At 44.8% G+C, this 24,876-nt stretch overlaps 1 protein-coding gene across 4 annotated transcripts in view; it reads left to right on the plus strand.

The window, feature by feature from the left end:
* Positions 1–24,876, plus strand: part of cfap54 (cilia and flagella associated protein 54) — a 149,453-nt gene that overhangs the window by 113,979 nt on the left and 10,598 nt on the right. For all 4 annotated transcript variants that reach the window (XM_046297739.1, XM_046297740.1, XM_046297741.1 and 1 more), the window contains 18 exons: positions 2,715–2,859; positions 4,201–4,397; positions 4,751–4,908; positions 5,011–5,140; positions 5,518–5,683; positions 8,700–8,860; positions 18,171–18,317; positions 18,622–18,748; positions 18,869–19,045; positions 19,167–19,275; positions 19,386–19,512; positions 19,629–19,730; positions 19,795–19,921; positions 20,181–20,333; positions 20,442–20,611; positions 20,718–20,843; positions 21,051–21,157; positions 21,475–21,637. In XM_046297739.1, coding sequence (XP_046153695.1) covers positions 2,715–2,859; positions 4,201–4,397; positions 4,751–4,908; positions 5,011–5,140; positions 5,518–5,683; positions 8,700–8,860; positions 18,171–18,317; positions 18,622–18,748; positions 18,869–19,045; positions 19,167–19,275; positions 19,386–19,512; positions 19,629–19,730; positions 19,795–19,921; positions 20,181–20,333; positions 20,442–20,611; positions 20,718–20,843; positions 21,051–21,157; positions 21,475–21,637 — 2,592 coding nt within the window. The remainder of the gene's footprint in view (positions 1–2,714; positions 2,860–4,200; positions 4,398–4,750; positions 4,909–5,010; positions 5,141–5,517; positions 5,684–8,699; positions 8,861–18,170; positions 18,318–18,621; positions 18,749–18,868; positions 19,046–19,166; positions 19,276–19,385; positions 19,513–19,628; positions 19,731–19,794; positions 19,922–20,180; positions 20,334–20,441; positions 20,612–20,717; positions 20,844–21,050; positions 21,158–21,474; positions 21,638–24,876) is intronic.

The following is a 24,876-nucleotide window of genomic DNA, read 5'->3' on the forward strand; positions in this document are numbered from 1 at the left end:
TGGGTGTTGCCATCGTGACCAGTGAACTGAGATAAGGCGGAGCTTTACCTAGCATGGACTTGTAGATGACCTGGAGCCAGTGGGTCTGGCGACGAATATGTAGCGAGGGCCAGCCGACTAGAGCATACAAGTCGCAGTGGTGGGTGGTATAAGGTGCTTTAGTGACAAAACGGATGGCACTGTGATAGACTGCATCCAGTTTGCTGAGTAGAGTGTTGGAAGCCATTTTGTAGATGACATCGCCGAAGTCGAGGATCGGTAGGATAGTTAGTTTTACTAGGGTAAGCTTGGCGGCGTGAGTGAAGGAGGCTTTGTTGCGGAATAGAAAGCCGACTCTTGATTTGATTTTCGATTGGAGATGTTTGATATGAGTCTGGAAGGAGAGTTTGCAGTCTAGCCAGACACCTAGGTACTTATAGATGTCCACATATTCAAGGTCGGAACCATCCAGGGCGGTGATGCTAGTCGGGCATGCGGGTGCAGGCAGCGATCGGTTGAAAAGCATGCATTTGGTTTTACTAGCATTTAAGAGCAGTTGGAGGCCACGGAAGGAGTGTTGGTGGAAATGCATTCTTTGGAGTGATGAATCGTCCGACGGACTAATCTCGGTTTGGCAGATAACAGGAGAGCGCTACCTTAGCAAATGCATAATGCCAACTGTAAAGTTTGGTGGAGGAGGAATAATGGTGCTGTTTTTAATGGTTCGGGCTAGGCCCCTTAGTTGCAGGGAAATCTTAACGCTGCTGCCTACAATGACATTCTAGACGATTCTGTACTTCCAACTTTGTGGCGAAAGTTTGAGGAAGGCCCTTTCCTGTTTCAGCATAACAATGTCTCTGTGCACAAAACAAATCTCCATACAGAAATAGTTTGGTTCTCCCACCCATTACAGCAAACAGGTAGTACTCGGCCTATATAAGCAAGCTAAATCTGAAGTTGTCAATGAATTAGCCAATGCAACCTGTGTTGCGCTCACTACAGATGGATGGACCTCCAGGGCTACAGAGAGCTACTTAGTGACAGCCCATCACATTACCCCGGAGTGGGAGATGAGAAGTACCGTGTTACAGACCCGCCCTCTTTATGAGAGTCACACAAGTCCACATCTTTTTCTCTTTGTAAGAAAACATTACAGGATAGGCCGATACAATGTCTGAGCCATGTTTACAAATTTATTTCAAATGCATATTGCACTTAATTTTTGTGTTGTTGATGAGTAATCATGTGTTTTAATGTAAGAAAATAGTGTTGGTATTCCTGTTTTGTTTTTTTATCCTCTCATCAGGCATTATATGACTTACCTTGTATTGGATTCAGGAATACCAACACTTTGTATTTTCTTAAATAAACCAAAAATAACTACAGTAACTGTTGGCATTTCATTTTCCTGCTGTATTGAAACTGAATCGAACGGTGGCCCCAAAACTGCAATACGTACCGAACCGTGGGTTTGGTGAACCATTACACCCCATTACATATTTTTGTATCTGCAAAAAACAGTCCACTGGCACTCAGCCAATGATTGTGGACTGTGAATGTAATGAAGGCCTACCTGTTACACCTGACCCATGGCATATTTAGCCCCAGTCTCGCCAATGGTCAGCACTGACGCAAATAAACCATGCCGCTGCTAAACACTCTGGTTCTAAAATGATGCAGTTCACACATTTTGAGATTTAACAATTGAAAGCCCTGTGATCCTCCTCTTTTGACAGTGGCCATCAAAACGGATTTCAAAATGTGTGTTTCACCACGATTGCATTAAGAATGCTGTACAATGACTGGGCATGCATGTTTCTTTCCCTGTGCGGGATATTATTTTCTCGCACAGAATGCGACAAGCTGGCCAATTGAATAGATAAACTATTCTACTATGGGGTTGCTGTTACTTTCTCATATTGTTGGCTTAGGAAAAGTAAATGTGGAAAACAATCTTTCATTGGATAATTCAAAATTCGCAAAATCAAAGGTACCGGGTCTCTGCTCCGCATGGCTCTCATTTGGATCATCGGAGCCGCGTCTCAGCCCCGGCGGGACCCGGCCAAATTTAACCCCTGATGGTAGTGTATGTATCTGATTTTAGTGAGTATCTTATTGTACTGTATGTATCTGATGATGGTGTGTGTGTGTGTGTATCTGACTAGTGTATGTTTGATTGTGTGGTGGCATTATTGTAATCAAAAGGAGAGACTCGTTAGATTTCTTCAAAACCATCAAACTTTATTATGTAATTACTGCAGTAATGGAGCTGGTCGGTAATCACCGCTGGAGGTGATCACTGAGAACTCAACCAGCTGGTTTGAGCCACAGAATTGTATAGTAAAGTCCATCCTCCTTCAGTCTACATGACACACAACAGATATATAGAATGGGTCACAAGGTTAAGATTTGTGTGAAAGATACTTATAATTCACAGCAGGCAGTATCTGCTGTAAAAACAGTTATCTTTCATTGTACAGACCAGGGTCTGGCCCTGGAGTCATGTCTCCCTGGTACCATATAGAACAGAAACATTAACTCATGCTCTGGAATGCGGTATCACCCAAAGACATGGTAAATCTTCCAGAGGCCCATCCTTAGTAGAACACACACAGATGAGCGTTCTAACAACCCCTTGTTCTGTTGCATAAAACAACAATTTGATGCAATTACAGCATTATAACATAATCTTGCAATTTTGCTCTCACATTTGTTTATCTGTATCCTATGTTCAGGCCCTAGAGGACTTAGTGAACCGTCGCCTGGGCACAGAGGCCAGTGTTCTGTATGGCTCCAGACTGAGCAGGCGTCTCACCCTGGCCAGAGTACAGCTCATACTGGCCCTCAGCTCCACCATACACTCCCTGCCTGAACCTCAAGGTAACAATATAGTACTCTAACAGATGTTTTTTCCTCCAGATTTCTTTTTTAACCTTCGTTTAAGCAGGGAGTGAAGTATGCTAAGACCACAGTCTCTTGAAGATTAGCCCTGCATGAACACATCAATAAACAACAATTACACTATACCTATCTATATACAGTGAACAGAAATATAATTGCAACAATTTCTAAGATTTTACTGAGTTACAGTTCGTAGAAGGAAATCAGACAATTTAAATTATTTAATTACTCTCTGGATTTCATGCTGAAACATGAAGTGAGGGCGGCAGATGAATGGCACGACCATGGGCATCAGGATCTCATCACGGTATCTCTGTGCATTCAAATTGCCATCGATAAAATACAATTATGTTCGTTGTCCGTAGTTTATGCCTGCTTATACCATAACCCCACCGCCACCATAGGGCACTCTTTTCACAAAGTTAACATCAGCAAACCGCTCGCCCACACAACGCCATACACGTTATCTGCCCGATACAGTTGAAACTGAGATTAATCTGTCGAGAGCACACTTCTCCAGTGTGCCAGTTTCATCAGCTGTCCAGGTGGCTGGTCTCAGATGATCCCGCAGGTGAAGAAGCCGGATGAGGAGGTCCTGGGCTGGCGTGGTTACACGTGGTCTGCGGTTGTGAGGCCGGTTGGACGAACAGCCAAATTCTCTAAAACATGGTAGAGAAATTAACATTAAATTCTCTGGCAACAGCTCTGGTGGCCATTCCTGCAGTCAGCATGCCAATTGCACACTACCTCAAAACTTGAGACATCTGTTGCATTGTTGTGTGCACATTTTAGTGTGGCCTTTTATTGTCCCCAGCACAAGGTGCACCTGTGTAATGATCATGCTGTTTAATCAGCTTCTTGATATGCCACACCTGTCAGGTGGATGGATTATCTTAGCAAAGGAGAACTGCTCACTAACAGGGATTAAACAAATTTGTGCACAAACCTGAGAAATTAGCTTTTTGTTTGGGTGGAAAATTTCGGGGACCTTTTAGTTCAGCTCATGAAACATGTTACCAACACTTTACATGTTGAGTTTATATTTTTGTTCAGTGTATATACAAATAAATGACACAATACAATACTGATAAATCAAGAGTTCAGAAAATCATTCCACTTAACTCTTTCATCAGTATATTTTCATTTGAATGAACTTGTGGACATTTCCCCCCTAATGTTTGTTTGTGTCTATCTTGTTCACATCCCACTGCTAGTCAGGGACATGAAGGAGATTCAAGACTTTTGACTAACAATTCTGAACAGCTATGGCAGGGTGATGCACAGTAGGACTGTATAATAGTGTTTGTTGATATTCTCCAGATATCTCAGATGGGGCGGTGCGTTGCAGTGTTGTGAGGAGGACATCCAGTACCCCAGGTATCCCTAACTCTCCCCCCGGAGAGAGGGATAGTGACAGTGACAAATCACACAGTGGCTCCCCTACCAGGAAGACCAGGGAGCCCAAAGGACTGCACATTGACCCCCAGAAAGACAAGCTCACCCTCAGCAAATTCAAGGTGTGTGTCTCTCTGTAGAGTGTACATTAGGTGAAATAGAAAGTCATTCGGTGACATTTGTTTAGCACTTTCACCTTTTTTGTATTCTTCCGAAGATGAATTCATTTGAGTATATATTTGCATCTCTGCCTTCTTGGATTTTTCCTTTTCACAGTTTTAGAACATTTTGCACTCTACATTAGGTGACATCCACCAAACCATGCACTAGTCATGTTTTTTAAAGTCATGTTTAAATGTTTACTCTTAAGAATGGCATATCTGATTGATTCAGCCTGAAATCACTGTGGAAAAGAGCATCTGTTAAAATGCTAAAGTATAACTGGCATTTTCTTAACCTCTCTCCTCTCCTGTAGGCATTACTGCTAAGAGAGGTGTGTCGTCTCCTGAGCCCCCAGCTGCAGCTCTGTCTTTCCTCTCAGCTCCACTCTGACCCTGAGGAACTGGAGCTGGCTATAGACACCTACCTGCTACTGTCTAACCTCTACCTGCAGCAAGGCAAAACCGCTTACAGGTGAGGTAAAGGACTGTATCCTGTGTATAAATGTGTTTGTATTCATCCATACATTCCTACATCCATCCACCCATCTATCAAAAGTCTGTTTATTATTTGCAGTGCTGACATGGCAGTGTCTGCTATGAGTCTGCTACAGAACTCTCCCATCACTCTGAGGGGAAGCCCCTCTCCTGTCCACAGACCCCTCTCCTCCTCCCTCAGAAGACAGTCCAGACCTAAGAGTGAACAGGTACCTACAATCACCTTGTAATTACCTCTCTTAACTGTACCACAAAATGCTTTTTGCATAGCTAGAGTTTTCAGAATTGTCTTTTGACTAACAAAAATAAAGTAATTTTATTTTGGTTTATGTCATGACTCAAAAAGGAACCATTTGGGAAATTTGGTTCCTCATATTCCCCCTGCCACTCAGACCCAGCCAAGACCTAGAGGTAGCTGTGTGTGTGTGTGTGTGTGTGTGTGTGTGTGTGTGTGTGTGTGTGTGTGTGTGTGTGTGTGTGTGTGTGTGTGTGTGTGTGTGTGTGTGTGTGTGTGTGTGTGTGTGTGTGTGTGTGTGTGTGTGTGTGTGTGTGTGTGTGTGTGTGTGTGTGTGAATACCCTCCCCAGGGCGGTATGAGGGAGGCTGAGCACCATGCCCCCAGTCCACAGCCAGGTGACTGTCCCCAGGTAGTAGAGGCCAGAGAGAGGATGGAACGGGCTCTGTGGCTCCGCTGTAGACTGGCTGTGGTACGCAGTCTGGTCGCACACATCCCTGGCACTGCCATCTACCCAGGTACTTGTTTGTATGTGTTGATATTAACGCTTGTCCTCTTACACAGGGCAAGTTAAAAAATATATATATTTTAAAAAAGGCGAACAAGCAGATTATAGATTTAAGTTGTCCAAATGGACAAGTGAAAAAAATCACGAAAAAATCGCAATATCAAATAATTAGGATACACCGATCAGAATTGGATCAAAGTGTCCGCCGGATGTGATGTGTTAATTATTGTGGGCATACATTGACAGGCACAAGCGGTCTTTCAATCATGCAGTCGTGAGATTAGTTTTGAGATCAAAGCCAGCTTAGCTGCTTGTGCACATTTGTTGATATTCATTGCTAGTTATTGAGTTATTTGTCCAGTTATAGCACATTTGTGATCAGCAATGACAATCCTGGAAAAGTCATGGTGTACATCACCTGCATGTGTGCCAGTGGGTGTTGTCAGAGGAGAGAGCGAGAGACATTGTGCAGTAGGTAAAATAATGATATAGCCTAGCCAATTCAAAACATATTGTGTAGTTTGGCAGGTTAACTATTTAGCGTGTAGCATGTATTAATGCCATTGTCATGTCTGATTACTTTCCACCGGCACACATGTACAACCGCAAATAGCCAACCCACAGTTGATACAGGTGTTGAAGTACAACCGAAAATGGCCAACACACAGTTGATACGGGTGTTGAAGTACAACCGCAAATGGCCAACACACAGTTGATATGGTTGCACAGTTGATGAAGCCAATGCTGCATACTCCGGTTTTAAAACCGTCTCTCAAGTGCTCAAAATTGTCTAGGATTCTCCTCTATTCAATACTGGCCATGTAATTCTAACAAAGTTAAAATAATATTTTTAGAATAGCCTAATTGAGAAGTAGCCAAACTCCTATGCTGTCATCATCTCCCCTGAACACTTAATATTTTAGCCTTACAAATAGATCAATATCTTAGTTAGCTACCTCGCCCACTGTGGCCATTTAATCCCTGATTCATTGAATGAGGGAATTATTTTATAAAAACAAAAGTATTTGGTTGTAATTGTAATGTTGCAGGGTGGCCAACCATCCTCCAGGAGAGCTACTGGGTGTGCAGGCTTTTGCTCCAGTCCTGCTCAAACACACCACATTGTAAAAAATGAGCTGCTCAACAGCACCTTGATAAGCTGACTGGTGTGTTTGAGCAGGGTTGGGTTAAAAGCCTGGACACCCAGTAACTCTTCAGATGGAGAGTTGATGACCACACGTGTTTGATACAGTAACCTATTACTGCAGTATTTTACTTTGTGGGGAGTGTCTTTCTCAGGGCCACAACGGCAGGAGATATATTACATGGTACCAGGGACCAGCAGCCTTCCATTGTCAATACCAGTGATAATAATGAACGCTATTTTGTGAAGTAGTTTCTTGCATCATACAACACCTTTTTGGCCCATGGTGTTTGACCATTTTTTTGGGTGGGACAATTGACTTGAGCTTTTAAGCAAGTAAAAAATCAGTCCTACTTGTCCAAAGGACAAGTGGCTAAAAAAGTGAATATCACGCCCTGCACCTCATATCGACTTACACTCCAACTCTTTATTTTATTCTATTGTTGCTCTGTATGTGTATGGTACATTTCCCCCTAAATACAATGCATTCGGAAAGTAATTCAGACCCCTTCACCTTTTTCACATTTTGTTACATTAGAGCTTTTTTTCTAAAATGGATTACATAATGTTTCCCCCTCATTAACCTTTACACAATACCCCATAATGACAAAGCAAAAACGAATGTTTACATTAAAAATATAAAAAACATATTTACATAAGTATTCAGACCATTTGCTATGAGTCTAGAAATTGAGCTCAGGTGCATCCTTCCATTGCTCATCCTTGAGATGTTTCTACAACTTGATAAATTTAATTGATTGGACATGATTTAGAAAGGCGCACACCTGTCTATATAAGGTCCCACAGTTGACAGTGCAGCGCAAAAACCAAGCCATGAGGTCAAAGGAATTGTCCGTAGAGCTCAGAGACAGGATTGTGCCGAGGCACAGATCTGGGGAAGGGTACCAAAACATTTATGCAGCATTGAAGGTCCACAAGAACACAGTGGCATCCATCATTCTTAAATGGAAGAAGTTTGGAACCACCAAGACTCTTCGTAGAGCTGGCCGCCGGGCCAAACTGAGCAATTGGGGAGAAGGGCTTTGATCAGATAGGTGACCAAGAAGCCATGTTCCTCTGTGGAGAACCTTCCAGAAGGTCAACCAACACTGCAGCACTTCACCAATCAGGCCTTTATGGTAGAGTGACCAGATGGAAGCCACTCCTCAGTAAAAGGCACATGACAACCCACTTGGTGTTTGCCAAAAGGTCCCTAAAGGACTCAGACCATGAGGAACAATTTTCTCTGGTCTGATGAAACCAAGTGTGAACTCTTTGGCCTGAATGGCAAGCGTCACTTCTGGAGGAAACTTGGCACCATCCCTACAGTGAAGCATGGTGGTGTAGCGACACTCCTCATCCAACCTGACAGAGCTTGAGAGGATCAACAGCGGAGAATGGGAGAAACTCCCCAAATACAGGTGTGTCAAGCTTGTAGCGTCATACCCAAGAAGACTCAAGGCTGTAATCGCTACCAAAGGTGCTTCAACAAAGTACTGAGTAAAGGGTCTGAATACATTCAGTTTTGTATTTTTATACATTTGCAAACATTTCTACAAACCAGTTTTTGCTTTGTTATTATGGGGTATTGTGTAAAGGTTGATGAGGGGGGGAAATGACGTAACAAAATGTGGGAAAAGTCTGGGGTCTGAACATTCCGAATGCTTATATGTATCTTTAAAAAGGCGGGACAGGTTACATTTAGGTATGTGCGTATCTTACACTATCCTGTGTGTGTGTGTGTGTGTGTGTGTGTGTGTGTGTGTGTGTGTGTGTGTGTGTGTGTGTGTGTGTGTGTGTGTGTGTGTGTGTGTGTGTGTGTGTGTGTGTGTGTGTGTGTGTGTGTGTGTGTGTGTGTGTGTGTGTGTGTGTGTGTGCGTAGGTATGGACAGCAGTGTGGAGGCCACCAAGCTGTTGAAGGAGGGTCTACAGGAGGCTGAGGTGTGGGGAGACCCAGACACCAGAGCCCTGTTTCTCCTCCAAGGGGCTAGATTGGACACACACAGAGGACTGCCCCGCGAGAACAGCACCTCACTGCTACAGGTAGCTAACACACACACACGCGAGTACCATACTGATACAGGTCAGATACAAAAACACACTCTCACATTACAATAGTGCTGTCGCGATACCAGAATTGGACTAGGTAATACCAGGTTTAGTCTCACAATACTCAATGCCAAAATGATACTCGATAGCACAACAAAAAAAGAGGGTAATTTATTTTGTAGAAATATCCATATTTACAATGAGCGTATTGTTCAACTGAATGTACGATAGTTGAATTATTTTGTCTCTTCATCTCCCGCTCTTTCTCCCCCCCTTTTATTGTCTAACAAGCCGTCATATCGGGTTAGTCCAATAGGGACGTATCATTATCTAACAAGCCATCATATCGGGTTAGTCCAATAGGGACGTATCATTGTCTAACAAGCTTTCATATCGGGTTAGTCCAATAGGGACGTATCATTATCTATCAAGCCGTCATATCGAGTTAGTCCAATAGGGACGTATCATTATCTAACCAGCCGTCATATTGGGTTAGTCCAATAGGGACGTATCATTATCTAACAAGCTTTCATATCGGGTTAGTCCAATAGGGACGTATCATTATCTAACAAGCCGTCATATCGGGTTAGTCCAATAGGGACGTATCATTATCTAACAAGCCGTCATATCGGGTTAGTCCAATAGGGACGTATCATTATCTAACAAGCCGTCATATCGGGTTAGTCCAATAGGGACGTATCATTATCTAACAAGCCGTCATATCGGGTTAGTCCAATAGGGACGTATCATTGTCTAATAAGCCGTCATATCGGGTTAGTCCAATAGGGACGAATCATTGTCTAACAAGCCGTCATATCGGGTTAGTCCAATAGAGACGTATCATTGCATTGTTGTGAAGAAGGCTTCAGGGCGCCCAAGAAAGTCCAGCAAGCACCAGGACCGTCTCCTAAAGTTGATTCAGCTGTGGGATCGGGGCACCACCAGTAAAGAGCTTGCTCAGGAATATAGCAGCAGGCAAGTGTTGAGTGCACGCACAGTGAGGTGAAGAATTTTGGAGGATGGCCTGCTGTCAAGAAGGGCAGCAAAGAAGCCACTTCTCTACAGGAAAAACATCAGGGACAGACTGATATTCTGCAAAAGGTAGAGGGATTGGACTGCTGAGGACTGGGGTGAAGTCCTTTTCTCTGATATATCCCCTTTCGGATTGTTTGAGGCATCCGGAAAAAAGCTTGTCCCGGAGAAGACAAGGTGCGCGCTACCATCAGTCCTGTGTCATGCCAACAGTAAAGCATCATGAGACCATTCATGTGTGGTGTTGCTTCTCAGCCAAGGGAGTGGGCTCACTGTTGCCGAAGAACACAGCCATGAATAAAGAATGGTACCAACACATCCTCCGAGAGCAACTTCTCCCAACCATCCAGGAACAGTTTGGTGATGAACAATGCCTTTTCCAGCATGATGGAGCACCTTGCCATAATGCAAAAGTGATAACTAAGTGGCTCGGGGAACAAAATATTTATATTTTGGGTCTATGGCCAGGAATCTCCCCAGACCTTAATCCCATTGAGAACTTGTGGTCAATCCTCAAGAGGCGGGTGGACAAACAAAACCCCACAAATTCTGACAAACTCCAAGAATTGATTATGCAAGAATGGGCTGCCATCAGTCAGGATGTGGCCCAGAAGTTAATTGACAGCATGCCAGGGCAGATTGCAGAGGTCTTGAAAAAGAAGGCTCAACACTGCAAATATGGACTCTTTGCCTCAACATCATGTAATTTTCAATAAAAGCCTTTGACACTTATGACATTTACATTTACATTTAAGTCATTTAGCAGACGCTCTTATCCAGAGCGACTTACAAATTGAAATGCTTGTAATTATACTTCAGTTATCCATAGTAACATCTGACAAAAATATCTAAAGACACTGAAGCAGCAAACTTTGTGAAAATTAATATTTGTGTTTCACAGCTGTTGAAAGATGAGGACCAATGTGCAGCGTGTTGTGCGTACATTTTCTTTATTAAATCAAAATGACGTCGAACAAAACAATAAACACTACAAAAACAAACCAAGAAGCTCAACGGCTATGTGCCCTTAAACAGCAGTCAACTTCCCACAAACACAGGTGGGAAAAAGGGTACCTAAGCATGCTTCCCAATCAGAGACAACGATAGACAGCTCTCCTTGATTGAGAACCATCCCTGGCCAAAACATAGAAATAGAAAATCATAGAAACACAAAACATAGAATGCCCACCCCAACTCACACCCTGACCAAACCAAAATAGAGAGAATAAAAAGAATCTCTAAGGTCAGGGCGTGACATTGTGTCATTCTCAAAACTTTTGGCCACGACTGTACTGTGTGTGTGTTTATGTATTTCTGTGTGATTATTTAGTTAGTAAATAAATAAATAATCAAATTTGTGTATTGCTGATTCATCATGGAGACTAGAGTTTGTGCAGATTTATAGGATACTACAATGAGGTAATGATGATAATGAATGGAAGTCAATGATGTTCAAAATTAGATTGATGAGGTAATAATGATAATTCATGGATGGAAGTCAACAACGTTCAGAATGAGACTGATGAGGTAAATTATAATGAATGGATGGAAGTCAATGATGTTCAGAATGAGACTGATGAGGTGATATTGATAATTAATGGATGGAAGTCAACAACGTTCAGAATGAGATTGATGAGGTAAATTATAATTAATGGATGGAAGTCAACAACGTTCAGAATGAGACTGATGAGGTGATATTGATAATTAATGGATGGAAGTCAACGACGTTCAGAATGAGGCTGATGAGGTAATAATGATAATTAATGGATGGAAGTCAATGACGTTCAGAATGAGACTGATGACGTAATAATGATTAAAAATGGATGACTAAAATGATAACGATATATTTATATCTGTAGAATTAATTTGGGAAACGGTAACTAATTCAACAAACTTTTTCCGTGGTGCCCCAAGATTACTAATGAGTTTATTGTTACATGAGTAATTTAATCGCGCAATAATTTGATGTGGTATGTAATTATTTGATACAATAATCGTCATTGCATTAATGGTACTAACGTCACAACACCATCCTCCTTGACAACATACCAACAGTTTGAGCTACCCAAAAGGTACCAATTGGATGGCTCTATCCTCAACATTTCAAGCTAGCTTGTGGAGCAGGTTAGTTTTGAAGGATTGGTTCCCATTGAAGCTGAAAGGTACATTCTTAATTAACTCTGTTACGGTTGTATGTGATCATATATTAGTATATGTCTGTCATTCCTCTCGTGAACCCCCTGCTCTCGGCACAACTCATTAACGTTGACTCTCTATCTTAGAACATGGTACTGTAATTGTGTGTGTGTGTGTGCGTGTGTGTGCGTGTGTCTCTGTGTGTCTCTGTCTGTAGGCTGGAAGCAACAAAATGGAGTCGTGGTCAGTTTTTCTGAAAGGAGGGCGGGGAAGGGCCTTATATGCGTCGCAGAAGTTAGAATAACAATGATCCAGGGTTTTACCAGCCCTGGTTGCGCAATCGATATGCTGATAGAATTTAGGGAGTCTTGTTTTCAGATTAGCCTTATTAAAATCCCCAGCTACAATGAATGCAGCCTCAGGATATGTGGTTTCCAGTTTACATAGAGTCAAATAAAGTTTGTTCAGGGCCATCGATGTGTCTGCTTGGGTCGACATTTGATTGTGAGGAATTCTAAGTCAGGTGAACACAAGGACTTGAGTTCCTGTATGTTGTTATGATCACACCACATCTCGTTAATCATAAGGCATATCTCCCCGCCCCTCTTCTTGCCAGAAAGATGCTTGTTTCTGTCGGCGTGATGCGTGAAGAAACCAGCTGGCTGCACCGACTCCGATAGAGTCTCTCGAGTGAGCCATGTTTCCGTGAAGCAAAGAACGTTACAGTCTCTGATGTCTCTCTGGAATGATACCCTTGCTCGGATTTCATCAACCTTGTTGTCAAGAGACTGTACATTGGCGAGTAGTATGCTAAGGGAGCGGTGCGCGATGTGCCCGTCCCCGAAACCTGACCAGAAGACCGCTCTCTTTGCCCCTTTTACGGCGTCATTGTTTTGGGTCGCCAGCTGGAATCCAATCCATTGTCCTGGGTGGAAGGCAGAACACAGGATCTGCTTCAGGAAAGTCGTATTCCTGGTCGTAATGATGGTGAGTTGACGTTGCTCTTATATTCAGTAGTTCATCCCGACTATGTAATGGAACCTAAGATTACCTGGGGTACCAATGTAATAATTACACACGTAAAAAAATAGGAACACGAAGCGGGGCGGCCATCTCTATCAGCGCCGGAAGGTAGGGTGAATACGGAGGATACGGGGTGACACAAGACGAACAGCAGTGGAACTCAGAACTCTGGAGATGGGAAAAGGACCACTGAACTGGGGAGACGGCTTGCGGGACTCTACCCGAAGGGGCAGATCCCAAGTGGAAAGCCATACCCAATGCGGTAGCGGGGAGCTGGGGTCCGGCGACGGTCCGCTTGTTGACGATATCTGGAGTTGGTCTTGAGAATAGCTGCCTGGCTCTTCTCCAGGTACGTCGACAGCGGCGGACAAACATCTGGGCCGAGGGTACGCTGACCTCCTGCTCTTGTTCAGGGAAGAGTGGAGGCTGACACCCCATGGAACACTCGAAAGGGGAGAGTCTCGTGGCAGAACCAGTTGACGGCTCCACGAAGTGGGGTTGGTTGAGACCAGGCACCTTAAGGTGGTCTCCAGGTCTTGGTTGGCTCGCTCCGACTGACCGTTAGTTTGGGGATGAAATCTGGATGACAGGCTGGCCGACGACCCAATAAGGGTGCAGAATGCCTTCCAGAACTGAGACGAGAATCCCGATAGGAGACCCATGTCTACCGGGAGTCCATGGATCCGGAAGACATGCTGTACCATACGCTGGGCCATCTCCTTGACAGAATGTAGTTTGGGGAGAGGGATGAAATGGGTGGCATTGGAGAACCAGTCGACTACCGTTAGAATGACAGTGTTGCCATCAGACGGAGGGAGCCAAGTGACAAAGTCCAGAAATATATGAGACCAGGGACGATGAGGAACCGGTAGTGGCTGTAGGAGGCCAGAAGGAGCTTGCCGTCTTGTTTTGAGCACATACAGTGCATGTGGTGACAAAGGCAGAGAGGTCAGGGACCATTGTGGGCCACCAAAATCGTTGTCGAAGGAAGGCTAGTGTATGTCGGAACCCTGGATGACAGGACAGCCTGGAGGAATGAGCACATTCCAGGACCCGGGACCGGACTGGATTCAGAACAAACAGCCGGCTAGCCGGGCCCCCTTCAGATCCAGGCTGGGAGCGTTCCGCCTCGCGAACCAGGTTCTCAATACCCCAATCTACAGTGGCAGCAAGGCAAGAGGTAGGGAGAATGGTTTTTAGACCCTGGACGGTAGATTAGCGTATACACTAGTAAAAAAATTGTAAAGTTGAGGGCGGAGCTAGCATGTTGGAGTGAACGGCTGTGCGTGAGAGGCTCCTGCAACGTTTTTGCGAAATAATCTAATTTAACCTACTTTATGGCACTTTTTACAACAAACATTTCTTTCTAATACAAGATTGTAACTTTTTATATGAAAATGGCGAGTAATAAGCGACCAAAGGACAATAAATCCACAACGGAGGCCTACTCCCCACTAAACAACGAGACAGACATGGCGGGAGGCACATGCAACAACGTGACACTTACAGAACTTACCCGGGCTTTGGCGGAGCTACGTGTTGCTATAGCTGAGGATCTTAAGGCCACTATTGCTGAGCTGGACACCAAAATCGAGAGCATCATTCGAACGGTCGCTTCGCATGGCCAAAGTATTGTGGACCTTGAGAAAGCTTCTGAATTCAATGCTGGTAGGATCGACGAGTTAGAGAAGCTATGCACGTCATTGCAGGATACTGTGCAGAGGCTTTCTGTGAAAGTGGTGGACCTGGAGGGCCGATCCAGACGTAATAACCTTCGCGTTGTTGGTCTGGCAGAGGGGGTAGAGGCGGGCTCTCGCCCCACCGACTTCTTCGCCAAGCTATTGAAGGATGCAATGGGATCGGATGTTTTGGATTCGGATCCCCAGCTGGACCGCGCACATCGCTCCCTTGTCCCAGTGCCTGGACCGGGCCAACGTCCTCGCCCAGTAATCATCTGTTGTCACAGTTTCAAGACCAAGGATCTTATCCTGCGTGAAGCTCGAATGAGGGGCAACCTGTCACATAAAGGGCATCCCATTCCATCCCATGAGGATTATGCACCCGATGTGGCAAAGCATCGCGCCGACTACACTCATCCCCCTCACGTATCCGAACCAGGTGGTTGGCATTCCGAAGGTCCAACTTGGAAAACATGGTAGCTCCCTGGAGAGGTTCAAACGCCGAGGAGAGGAGAGGTAGGGTGTAACGATTTTTGACAGTGATATCATTAAGTCCTCGGTAGTCATTGCACGGGCACAGGGTCTCGTCCTTCTTCTCCACAAAGAAAAACCCTGCTCTAGCAGGAGATGCAAACGGACGGGCGGCCCCAGTGGCCAGAGACTCCTCTATGTACTCCTCCATAGCAATGGTCTCTGGTCGGGAGAGAGAGTGCAACCCACCCCGAGGTATGGTAGTGCCTGGGAGAAGTTCAATGGCACAATCATAAGGACGGTGCGGGGGAAGGGAAGTAGCACGTGTCTTGCTCAACACTTCCAGGAGGTCATGGTATTCCGTGGGCATAAGAGAGACATCCACAGTCTTGCTAACCTCCTGAGGAAGACGACTAGGGGAAGGCTGTGCTGCTTGAAGGAAGTGGGAATGGCAGAATGGAGTCCAACCCAGGATGGAGCTTGTGGTCCAGTCAATCACAAGTTTATGCTTTTGGAGCCAGGAAAATCCCAACACAACCAGAACATTGGGAGATGCGATGAGGAGGAATTTTATTGTCTCACTGTGGTTATCAGAAACCCGTAATTGAACGGGCACAGTACTATGGGTGACTTCCAAGAATACCAAGCTCTGAAGTTATTGTGGCATCCATAAGACATTCATCAGTCCCAGAGTAAATGAGAACTTGGGGAGCCTTAGATTGGTCTCCCCACAGCACAAGAGCAAAAAGGGGTGTGCAGGTGATGGGAATTAGGGAACACCCACTAGAGACAAGGGTTTCCTAATAGGGCAGGTAGCAATAAAATGTCCTGCCCCTCTACAGTACAGACAACAGTTATTATTCATCCTCCGTGAGCGCTCCCAAACTGATAGCCTAGTTCTTCCCAACTGCATAGGCTCAGGAGTATCCAACTCACCTGTCGTAGATGCTCGGGTGATTTCAACGACTCCACGAAGAGCTGCCTTCAGAGTCTTCCGGATTCCATAGGAGGTGAAGGGGTCCATCAATTTTAATGGTTAAGGCGATAAGAGAGTCGAGGTCCACAGGCAGTTCCCGAGCAGCTAGCTCATCCTTTACCTCCTCAGATAATCCGTGCAGAAAAGTATCGAAATGTGACTACGGATTCCAGACTTTCTCGGCGGCCAACGTGCGAAAGTCCACCTCGTAGTCTGCCACACTACGGGAGTTTTGACGTAAGTCAAGCAGTTTGCTGGGCACCGTTCTCCCGGATACCGGAGACTCGGAAACTTTTCTCACCTCTGCCATGAATTCCTCCAAATGACTACAAATGGCAAATTGTTGTTCCCAAACTGCCGTAGCCCAGGAGAGCGCCCTTCCCGACATTAGCCCAATTATATACGCCATCTTCGAACGGTCTGAAGAAAACTAAGAAGGCTGTAGCTCAAAAATAAGCGAGCACTGAGAAAGAAAACCCCAGCAGGTACCAGGATTCCCTGAATATCAGGATTCCCCAAATATCTTTCTGTAGGAGGTAAGCAGGGTTCACGGGGAGTCGAGATAGACTGTACAAACTCACCACAGATAGGGTAAAAATGAGTTATTGGGGTTTTTCAGATGTGGCAGACAGTCTGAGCTAACTCCCTGATTTTCTCAATAATAACCCATTATCGTGGCGTTCCATCAAGGAAATGAGCCCTTCCAAAAGGCCATGTAGCAACTCCTGATGTCTCCCAATGGTGGCTCCCTGCAGGGAAGAACGACAGATTTTTTTTTTACCTTGTCAGCTCAGGGATTCGATCCAGCAAACTTTCGGTTACTGGCCTAACTATTAACAGCTCATAAGTACCATAAGCCTCTTAATATTTGAGAATCAAATATAATTAAATTATTCCATAGCAATGCAGAGACTCGCAAGCTGGCTATAGCTATGGATATATATGCATGATTTAAGCATCTATTCACATGGTAATGGAGTCAGATTGATAAATGTAGTTTATTATTCAACATAAGTTCTACACATTACACTACCCCATTGGGCTAATCATTACCTAGATACCAAACTCAAAAAGTATCTTGTTACTAGTTAATGTATTGATTACTTTAATGTCCCCAAAAACTTGCAACAGTGAATATAAAGTAGGCCTACCTGTTACAATTGACCTGTGTTACATTTAGCCCCTGTCTCCCCTATGCAGTCATGTCGAATTGCGGGTCGCTAATGCGACAAACTATGCTGATACAGTTCAGGCTCATTTTTTGGAGTTGAGAAATACATGAGATAGCAATGGAAAGCTGCGATCCCCTGACTTTTTATCAAAAGCCATCAAAACTGCAGTCAAAGCACAACATTTTCTTATCAGAATGCATGGCTCTCTCCCTGTTGCACTCGCAACTTGATTGCGCCTCGATAGGAATTTTTATTTCTCGCATGGAACGCACAACGACTAGGTACATAGTTAAACTATTCTACTATGGGGTTGTCTGATTTTGCTGTTCGTTACTCGTTTTGTGGGCAGACGCCCGATAACTCTCCCTGTCTTCTCTCGCACTCCTTGCTTTTCAAAAGTGTCTCGCACTCTTGTCAGCTGACTTACCAATGTCTACTATAGGAAACCTGGCCTACCACTACGAACATTCAGTAGTAAGCTTGAGAAAATTCAGACCAATTACTCGACAGACGTGATCCTCTCAATCACTCACTATACGACGAGAGACACGATAGAAGTACCGAAATTAATGAACAAAAATGTTAGTACTGAACCGTTTTTCATGTTGTGGTATCAGAAGCTTTGGTATACCGTGCAACACTACATTACAATTGATCAGGTCTGTATAATATTGGTTAGTCTGTGTAATAATCGTTCTATAATTCCATACCGACCACTCAATCACTTACAGTAGATATTTATACACACATTCTTTACTAGTGTATACGCTAATCTATACATACAAGTAGACTTATGAATGTGTTGTGTACTATAGGAGGCAGTGAGTCTTCTGTCGGGTCACTCCTGTCTGCCTCCTGGCTCCAGTGTAACGTTGGCCCAGGCTACTCTACTGCTCAGTGATCTGAGAGGGACAGGCAGCCAGGCCCTACACCTGCTCACACAGAAACTACTACAGCAACAGGTCTGTCAGACATAGTCCCTCCAACATCTCTTTCTTCTCTCATGACTCCAACCACAGTCTTATTTTCTTACCTCTCCTGTCTCTTTTTTTCTGTACCACAACAGGCTAGATTCAAAGTATAAGTCCTCTCTCCTCTCTACATTACATTACATTACATTTAAGTCATTTAGCAGACGCTCTTATCCAGAGCGACTTACACTTGTTCATTATTCCTTTACATTGTCACCCGATTAACTTACCTTACTGCCTGTATTACAGTCGGAACACTGATTTGTCTTAATGTGTGTGCATTGTCTCTTCTCAGCTGTGTGTGTTGGGGGAGAGTGTGTCATTGGGAGAGAGAGGCAGAGTAATCCTCCCTCCAGCCCCTGGTCTCTCTAACATCTACCTCCCACATCTCCCACTACTGGCCAAGGCCACCATGCGCCTGGGTATGATTCATACTGTATCATAGTTCTCAAAAGTCTCCACCCAGTAATGCACATAGGTCCACATCCAGTACCTATCTTATGAACAACCACTTAATCAGTCTCTCTATCTGTTCTGAACAGGTCACTGCTTGGCTGTACAGGCCATGACCAGCGCCCCTTCCTCCAGCCTGTCTACCCCCAGCCCCTCCAGCCATCCCTGGGTGTGTGCTCAGGAGGTGCTGCAGTCAGCCCTGCTCGTTTCCCAGGCATGCGCTACCAGAGACAGACAGCTGGAGGCTGATATCCTCTACTGCAAGGGTAAAACATTTATTTCCAACCTTATTCAATCATGAGATTAAATATGTATGTGTGCATCTACTCATTGAATGTCAGAGTGACCATGTTGGTTTGATTATTTTTGGTGTGTGTTTGTGTCCAGGGATGGTGGAGCGCTGTCTGATGTCTCTCGGTGACTTCCAGCCTCAGACAGTTGCGCTGACACTACTGGAGAGCATCAATATCTCTCTGTCCCAGAGTCACAATCTACAGTAAGTCGCCTACAGTAGTGTGAATGATCATCTTTGAGAGTAGTGTACGGACCTCCTCAAACACCAGTGTGCTTGTTTGACTAAAGCGTGTGTGTGTGTGTGTGTGTCAGGCTGATCCGTAAGTGTTATCTGGAGATGGCGTTAGTGTACTTGCACCAGTGGGAGCAGAGCATCCCAGCAACTCAGGACCAGCAGAACCCCGTCCCACCTTCACCACCTAAAAATGCCATACTGAAGGTACCTGTCTGTGTCATGAGACATTCAATTGTGGTTCCGCGGGGCAGTATTTGTCTTTGGAGAGGACTGTGTGTGTGTGTACGCCTGCATCATGGCGTGTATTTGTCTTGTTTCAGCCTCCAGGTTGGAAGCGTGTCAGGACAACTCTGAACAGAGGCCTGACTCCAGGGGAGGCCTACTTATTGCTCTACTGGGTCTCTGTCCGAGCTGCTACTAAGGTAAATAGACTGAACACACACACACACGCACACACACACTTATAATGTTGTGTGTGTTCCTCAGGCGTCTGAAGCCATGTCCACATGTAGCCAGCTGTGTGGTAGTACCGGAGCTAAAGGAGGACACCTGCCTCTCATCTCCCTCAAGCTCCTGCCTGACTTTGCCTCCAACGACCTGCTCAACCCCTGTGGTAAACAAACATCCCTCACTACAACCATTATTTCCTTTAGCCAGGGCTACATCTGGTCTTACAATAACAGCTATTATAAAAGTCGCTACAGTAGTGTGATTCGTGCCCATGTTCGTGTTAGATTGTGATCTACATTGTTAGCGGTTCTGTAATGTTCTCTCCTCTTTATGAGGAAAGGAGATATCATGTCTTTTCTTTATGGAAATCGTAACAGTGCTAGTTACCATATTTCTGTCTGTGTGTTGTGTGACTCTACCAGGAGGGATAGATGTGATGGTGAGGACTGTCTCCAGCTCGTCTCCAGAGCTTGATCCAGGGCTGAGCAGCAGGAAACGCTCCCAGCTCACATGGGTCCACCTGTCCCGCTACTACAAACACCTGTTCAACCTGCAGCACATCGCCATGCGCCAAGGTACACTACCCCGGTGTCACAGTAAATAATTTTGTTACCTGACGTTCAGAGATTTTCATCTGCATGTGTGTATGTGTGCATGCTTGCCTACGTGGGTGTGTGTTCCAGTGGTGCCCCAGTGTGTGGAGGGCCTGGTGTCCCAGTCAGAAGACAGTAGTCTGGCGCTGAGGTTGGTTCAGCTCCAGACCTTCTTCTGTTCCCACATGGTGGGCTACAGAGAGTCCTGCTGCGCCCCTGAACCCCCCACTGAAATCATCATGCAGCCACAGATTATACAGGTACAGGCACTATGGGCTGAATCCTGAAGAGATGCATGCATATACTGTACCATGTCTTGTATTGGCATGTTTATTCAAGTGTATGTTGATTTTGTTTGTGTTAAAGATGTGTCCTACAGTGAGAGGCACTATGGGAGCTCAGATGTACCCCTGGTCCTTTGCTGACAGGAAGCAGCTGTGTATCCAGTGGCACCGGCCTGCTCTCAGCCACACCCAAGAAGACACGGATACGGTACAATACACAACACACACACACACACTCTTCATCCAACCACACACACTCATCAACCATAGAAGGAGCTAGCCTGGTCTCAGATCTGTTTTGTGCTATCTTACCAACTCCTTGTCACTTATTGTCATGTCAAACAGGTCGGTAACCACTGCCTTACCACTGCCTTGACTTTGACAGTGTTTCTCCTTTCGTCTCTGTGTTCGTCAGGTCATGCTGCTGTTTGGGCTGAACAAAGTGCCACTCTCGGCCATGAGGGCCACAGCCTGCACTGTCATAGAGCTGCAGTGTGGACAGAAACTCGTCAGCATGGCGAAGTAGGTAGCTGCTTTCCATGTACAGCAGCCTAGGTGCTAGGGGCGAGATGGAGCTATCACCATATTGTAGCGTCTAACGAGTGGCTAATATGGTTCGTTTAGGAGCCGGAAGTCGATATGGACCTGGCCACATCTGTATCCATTCCCTCTGTAATATTTCTTACTGTATCTCTTCCAGAATCTCTCCCTAAACCCTTTTGTCTTATCTACTTTAGTTGAATTCACCAACCGTATTTAACTAAATTAAATGAATGTTGGTAACTAAATGTAATGTAACCTCTGTGACCACCAGCACCACCCCATGTGTTCTCCTCTAGACTGTGTGCAGTCCATGCTCAGCTGGCCTCAGCCTGTGTTGGGGGTAACGTCTCCTCTCCGCCTGCTGACAGTAGCGCCCCCTCCTCCCCCAGCCCCAAGATGGAGAGACAACGCCGCACCAAGATCCCAGACAAGGCTGCTACCTCCAGCCCTCACATACAGGTATGTATGCTACTGGTAACGGCTCTGACAGGCCTTATAGTCCACATTCACACATGTTAACAGTGATGGAAAAAACACTCAAATGTCAGATATCTTACTACCCTGAACAAAAAGAGATGCAACTGCAATAAATTCATTACGCCCTAATCTCTGGATTTCACGACTGGGAATACAGATATGCAATCTGTATGCAACCTTAAAGAAGATTCAGGGGCTTGGATCAGAAAACCAGTCAGTATCTGATGTTACCACCATTTGCGTCATGCAGCACGACACATCTCCTTCACATAGAGTTGATTAGGCTGTTGATTGTGGCCTAAGGAATGTTATCATACTCCTCTTCAATGGCTGTGCAAACTAGCTGGATATTGGCGGGAACTGGAACATGCTGTCGTACACATCGATACAGAATATCCCAAACATGCTCAATAGTTTAGATGTGTGATGAGTATGCAGGCCAGGGAAGAACTGAAGACATTTTCAGCTTCCAGGAATTGTGTACAGATCCTTGCGACATGGGGCCGTGCATTATCATGCTGAAACATGAGGTGATGAATGGCACGACAATGGTCCTCAGGATCTCGTCACGGTACAGTATGTATCTCTGTGGATTCAAATTGCCGTTGATAAATGCAATGGTGTTCATTTCCCGTAGCTTATGCCTGCCCATACTATAACCCCCCCTCCCCCCCCTCCCCACCATGGGGCACTCTAATCAACATTGATCACATGATCATCTGCCCAGTACAGTTGAAACCGAGATTCATCCACGAAGAGCACACTTCTCCAGTGTGCCAGTGCCCACTGAAGCCGGCTACGACACCGAACTGCAGTCAGGTCAAGACCCTGGTGAGGACGACGAGCACGTAGATGAGCTTTCGTGAGACAGTTTCTGGCAGTTTGTGCAGAAATGTTTCAGTTGTGCAAACCCACAGTTTCATCAGCTGTCTGGGTGGCTGGTCTAAGACGACCGGATGTGGAGGTCCTGGGCTGGTGTGGTTACAAGTGGTCTGTGGTTGTGAGGCCGGTTGGATGTACTGCCAAATTATATAAAACAACATTGGAGGCGGTAGAGAAATGAACTTTCAATTCTCTGCCAACAGCTCTGGTGGACATTCCTGCAGTCAGCATGCCAATTGCACGCTCCCTCAAAACATGAGACATTTGTGTCATTGTGTTGCGTGACAAAACTGCACATTTTAAAGTGTCCTTTTATTGTCCCCAGCACAAGGTGCATCTCTGTGTAATGGTCATGCTGTTTAATCAGCTTCTTGATATATCACACCTGTCAGGTGGATGGATTATCTTGGCAAAGGATAAATGCTCACTAACTGGAATGTAAACACGTGTGCACATTTGAGAGAAATACTGAAAGCTTTTTTTTGTGTGTATGGAACATTTCAGGGATCTTTTATTTCAGCTCATGAAACATGGGACCAACAATTTACATGTTGAGTTTATATTTTTGTTCAGTGTAGAAAATAACTCAAGTAAAAGTTAGTCACCTAGTAAATTACTACTTGCGTGAAAGTAATGGTTTTGAATGGTCGAAAAAGTTCTCAATTGTCATACTTGAGTAAAAGGTCAAAAGTAAATATTACAGTGCATTCGGAAAGTATTCAGACCCTTTGACTTTTCCCACATTTTGTTATGTTACAGCCTTACTCTATAATTGATGAAATTGTTTTATTTCGTCATCAATCTACACACAATACCACATAATGACAAAGCAAAAACAGGTTTTTAGAAATATAAAAAAATCTGAAATATCTCATTTACATAAGTATTCAGACCCTTACTCAGTGCTTTGTTGAAGCACCTTTGGCAGCGATTACAGCCTCTACTTGTCTTGGGTATGATGCTACAAGCTTGGCACACCTGTATTTGGGGAATTTCTCCCATTTTTCTCTGCATTCTATCTAGCTCTGTCAGGTTGGATGGAGAGCATTGCTGCACAGCTATTTTCACGTCTCTTCAGAGATTTTCGATCGAGTTCAAGTCTGGGCTCTGGCTGGGCAACATTCAAATACTTGACCTGAAGCCACTCCTGCATTGTCTTGGCTGTGTGCTTAGGGTTGTTGTCCTGTTGGAAGGTGAAACTTTGTCCCAGACTGAGGTCCTGAGCGCTCTGGAGCAGGTTTTCATCAAGGATCTCTCTGTACTTTGTTCCTTTCATCTTTCCCTCGATCTTGACTCGTCTCCCAGTCCCTGCCGCTGAAAAACATCCCCACAGCATGATGCTGCCACCACCGTGCTTCACCGTAGGGATGGTGCCAGGTTTCCTCCAGATGTGATGCTTGGCATTCAGGCCAAAAAGTTCAATCTGAGTTTCATCAGACCAGAGAATAATGTTTCTCATGGTCTGAGAGTCATTTAGGTGCCTTTTGGCAAACTCCAAGTGGGCTGTCATGTGCCTTTTTTCTGAGGAGTGGCTTCATTCTTGCCACTCTACCATAAAGCCCCGCTTGGCAGCCGGCTCTCGGAAGAGTCTTGGTGGTTCCAAACTTCTTCCATTTAAGAATGATGGAGGCCACTGTGTTCTTGGGAACCCTCAATCCTGCTGAAATATTTTGGTGCCCATCCCCAGATCTATGCCTCGACACAATCCTGTCTCAGAGTGCTACAGACAATTCCTTCGACCACATGGCTTGGTTTTTGCACTGTCAACCGTGGGACCTTCTATAGACAGGTGTGTGCCTTTCCAAATCATGTTCAATCAATAGAATTTACCACAGGTGGACTCCAAACAAGTTGTAGAAATATCTGAAGGATGATCAAAGGAAAGAGGATGCACCTGAGCTCAATTTCTAGTCTCATAGCAAAGGGTCTGAATACTTACAGTTGAAGTTGGACGTTTACATACACCTTAGCCAAATACATTAACTCAGTTTTTAACAATTCCTGACATTTAATCCTAGTAAGAATTCCCTGTTTTAGGTCAGTTAGGATTACCACTTTATTTTTAAAATGTGAAATGTCAGAATAATAGTAGAGTGATTTATTTCAGCTTTTTATTTATTTCATCACATTCCCAGTGGGTCAGAAGTTTACATACACTTAATTAGTGTTTGGTGGCATTGCCTTTAAATAGTTTAACTTGGGTCAAACGTTTCGGGTAGCCTTCCACAAGCTTCCCACAATAAGTTGGGTGAATTTTGGCCTATTCCTCCTGACAGAGCTGGTGTAACTGAGTCAGGTTTGTAGGCTTCCTTGCTCGCACACGCTTTTTCAGTTCTGCC

Source organism: Oncorhynchus gorbuscha, linkage group LG14 (assembly GCF_021184085.1).
Source record: "Oncorhynchus gorbuscha isolate QuinsamMale2020 ecotype Even-year linkage group LG14, OgorEven_v1.0, whole genome shotgun sequence".
In the NCBI taxonomy this organism is placed as follows: domain Eukaryota; kingdom Metazoa; phylum Chordata; class Actinopteri; order Salmoniformes; family Salmonidae; genus Oncorhynchus; species Oncorhynchus gorbuscha.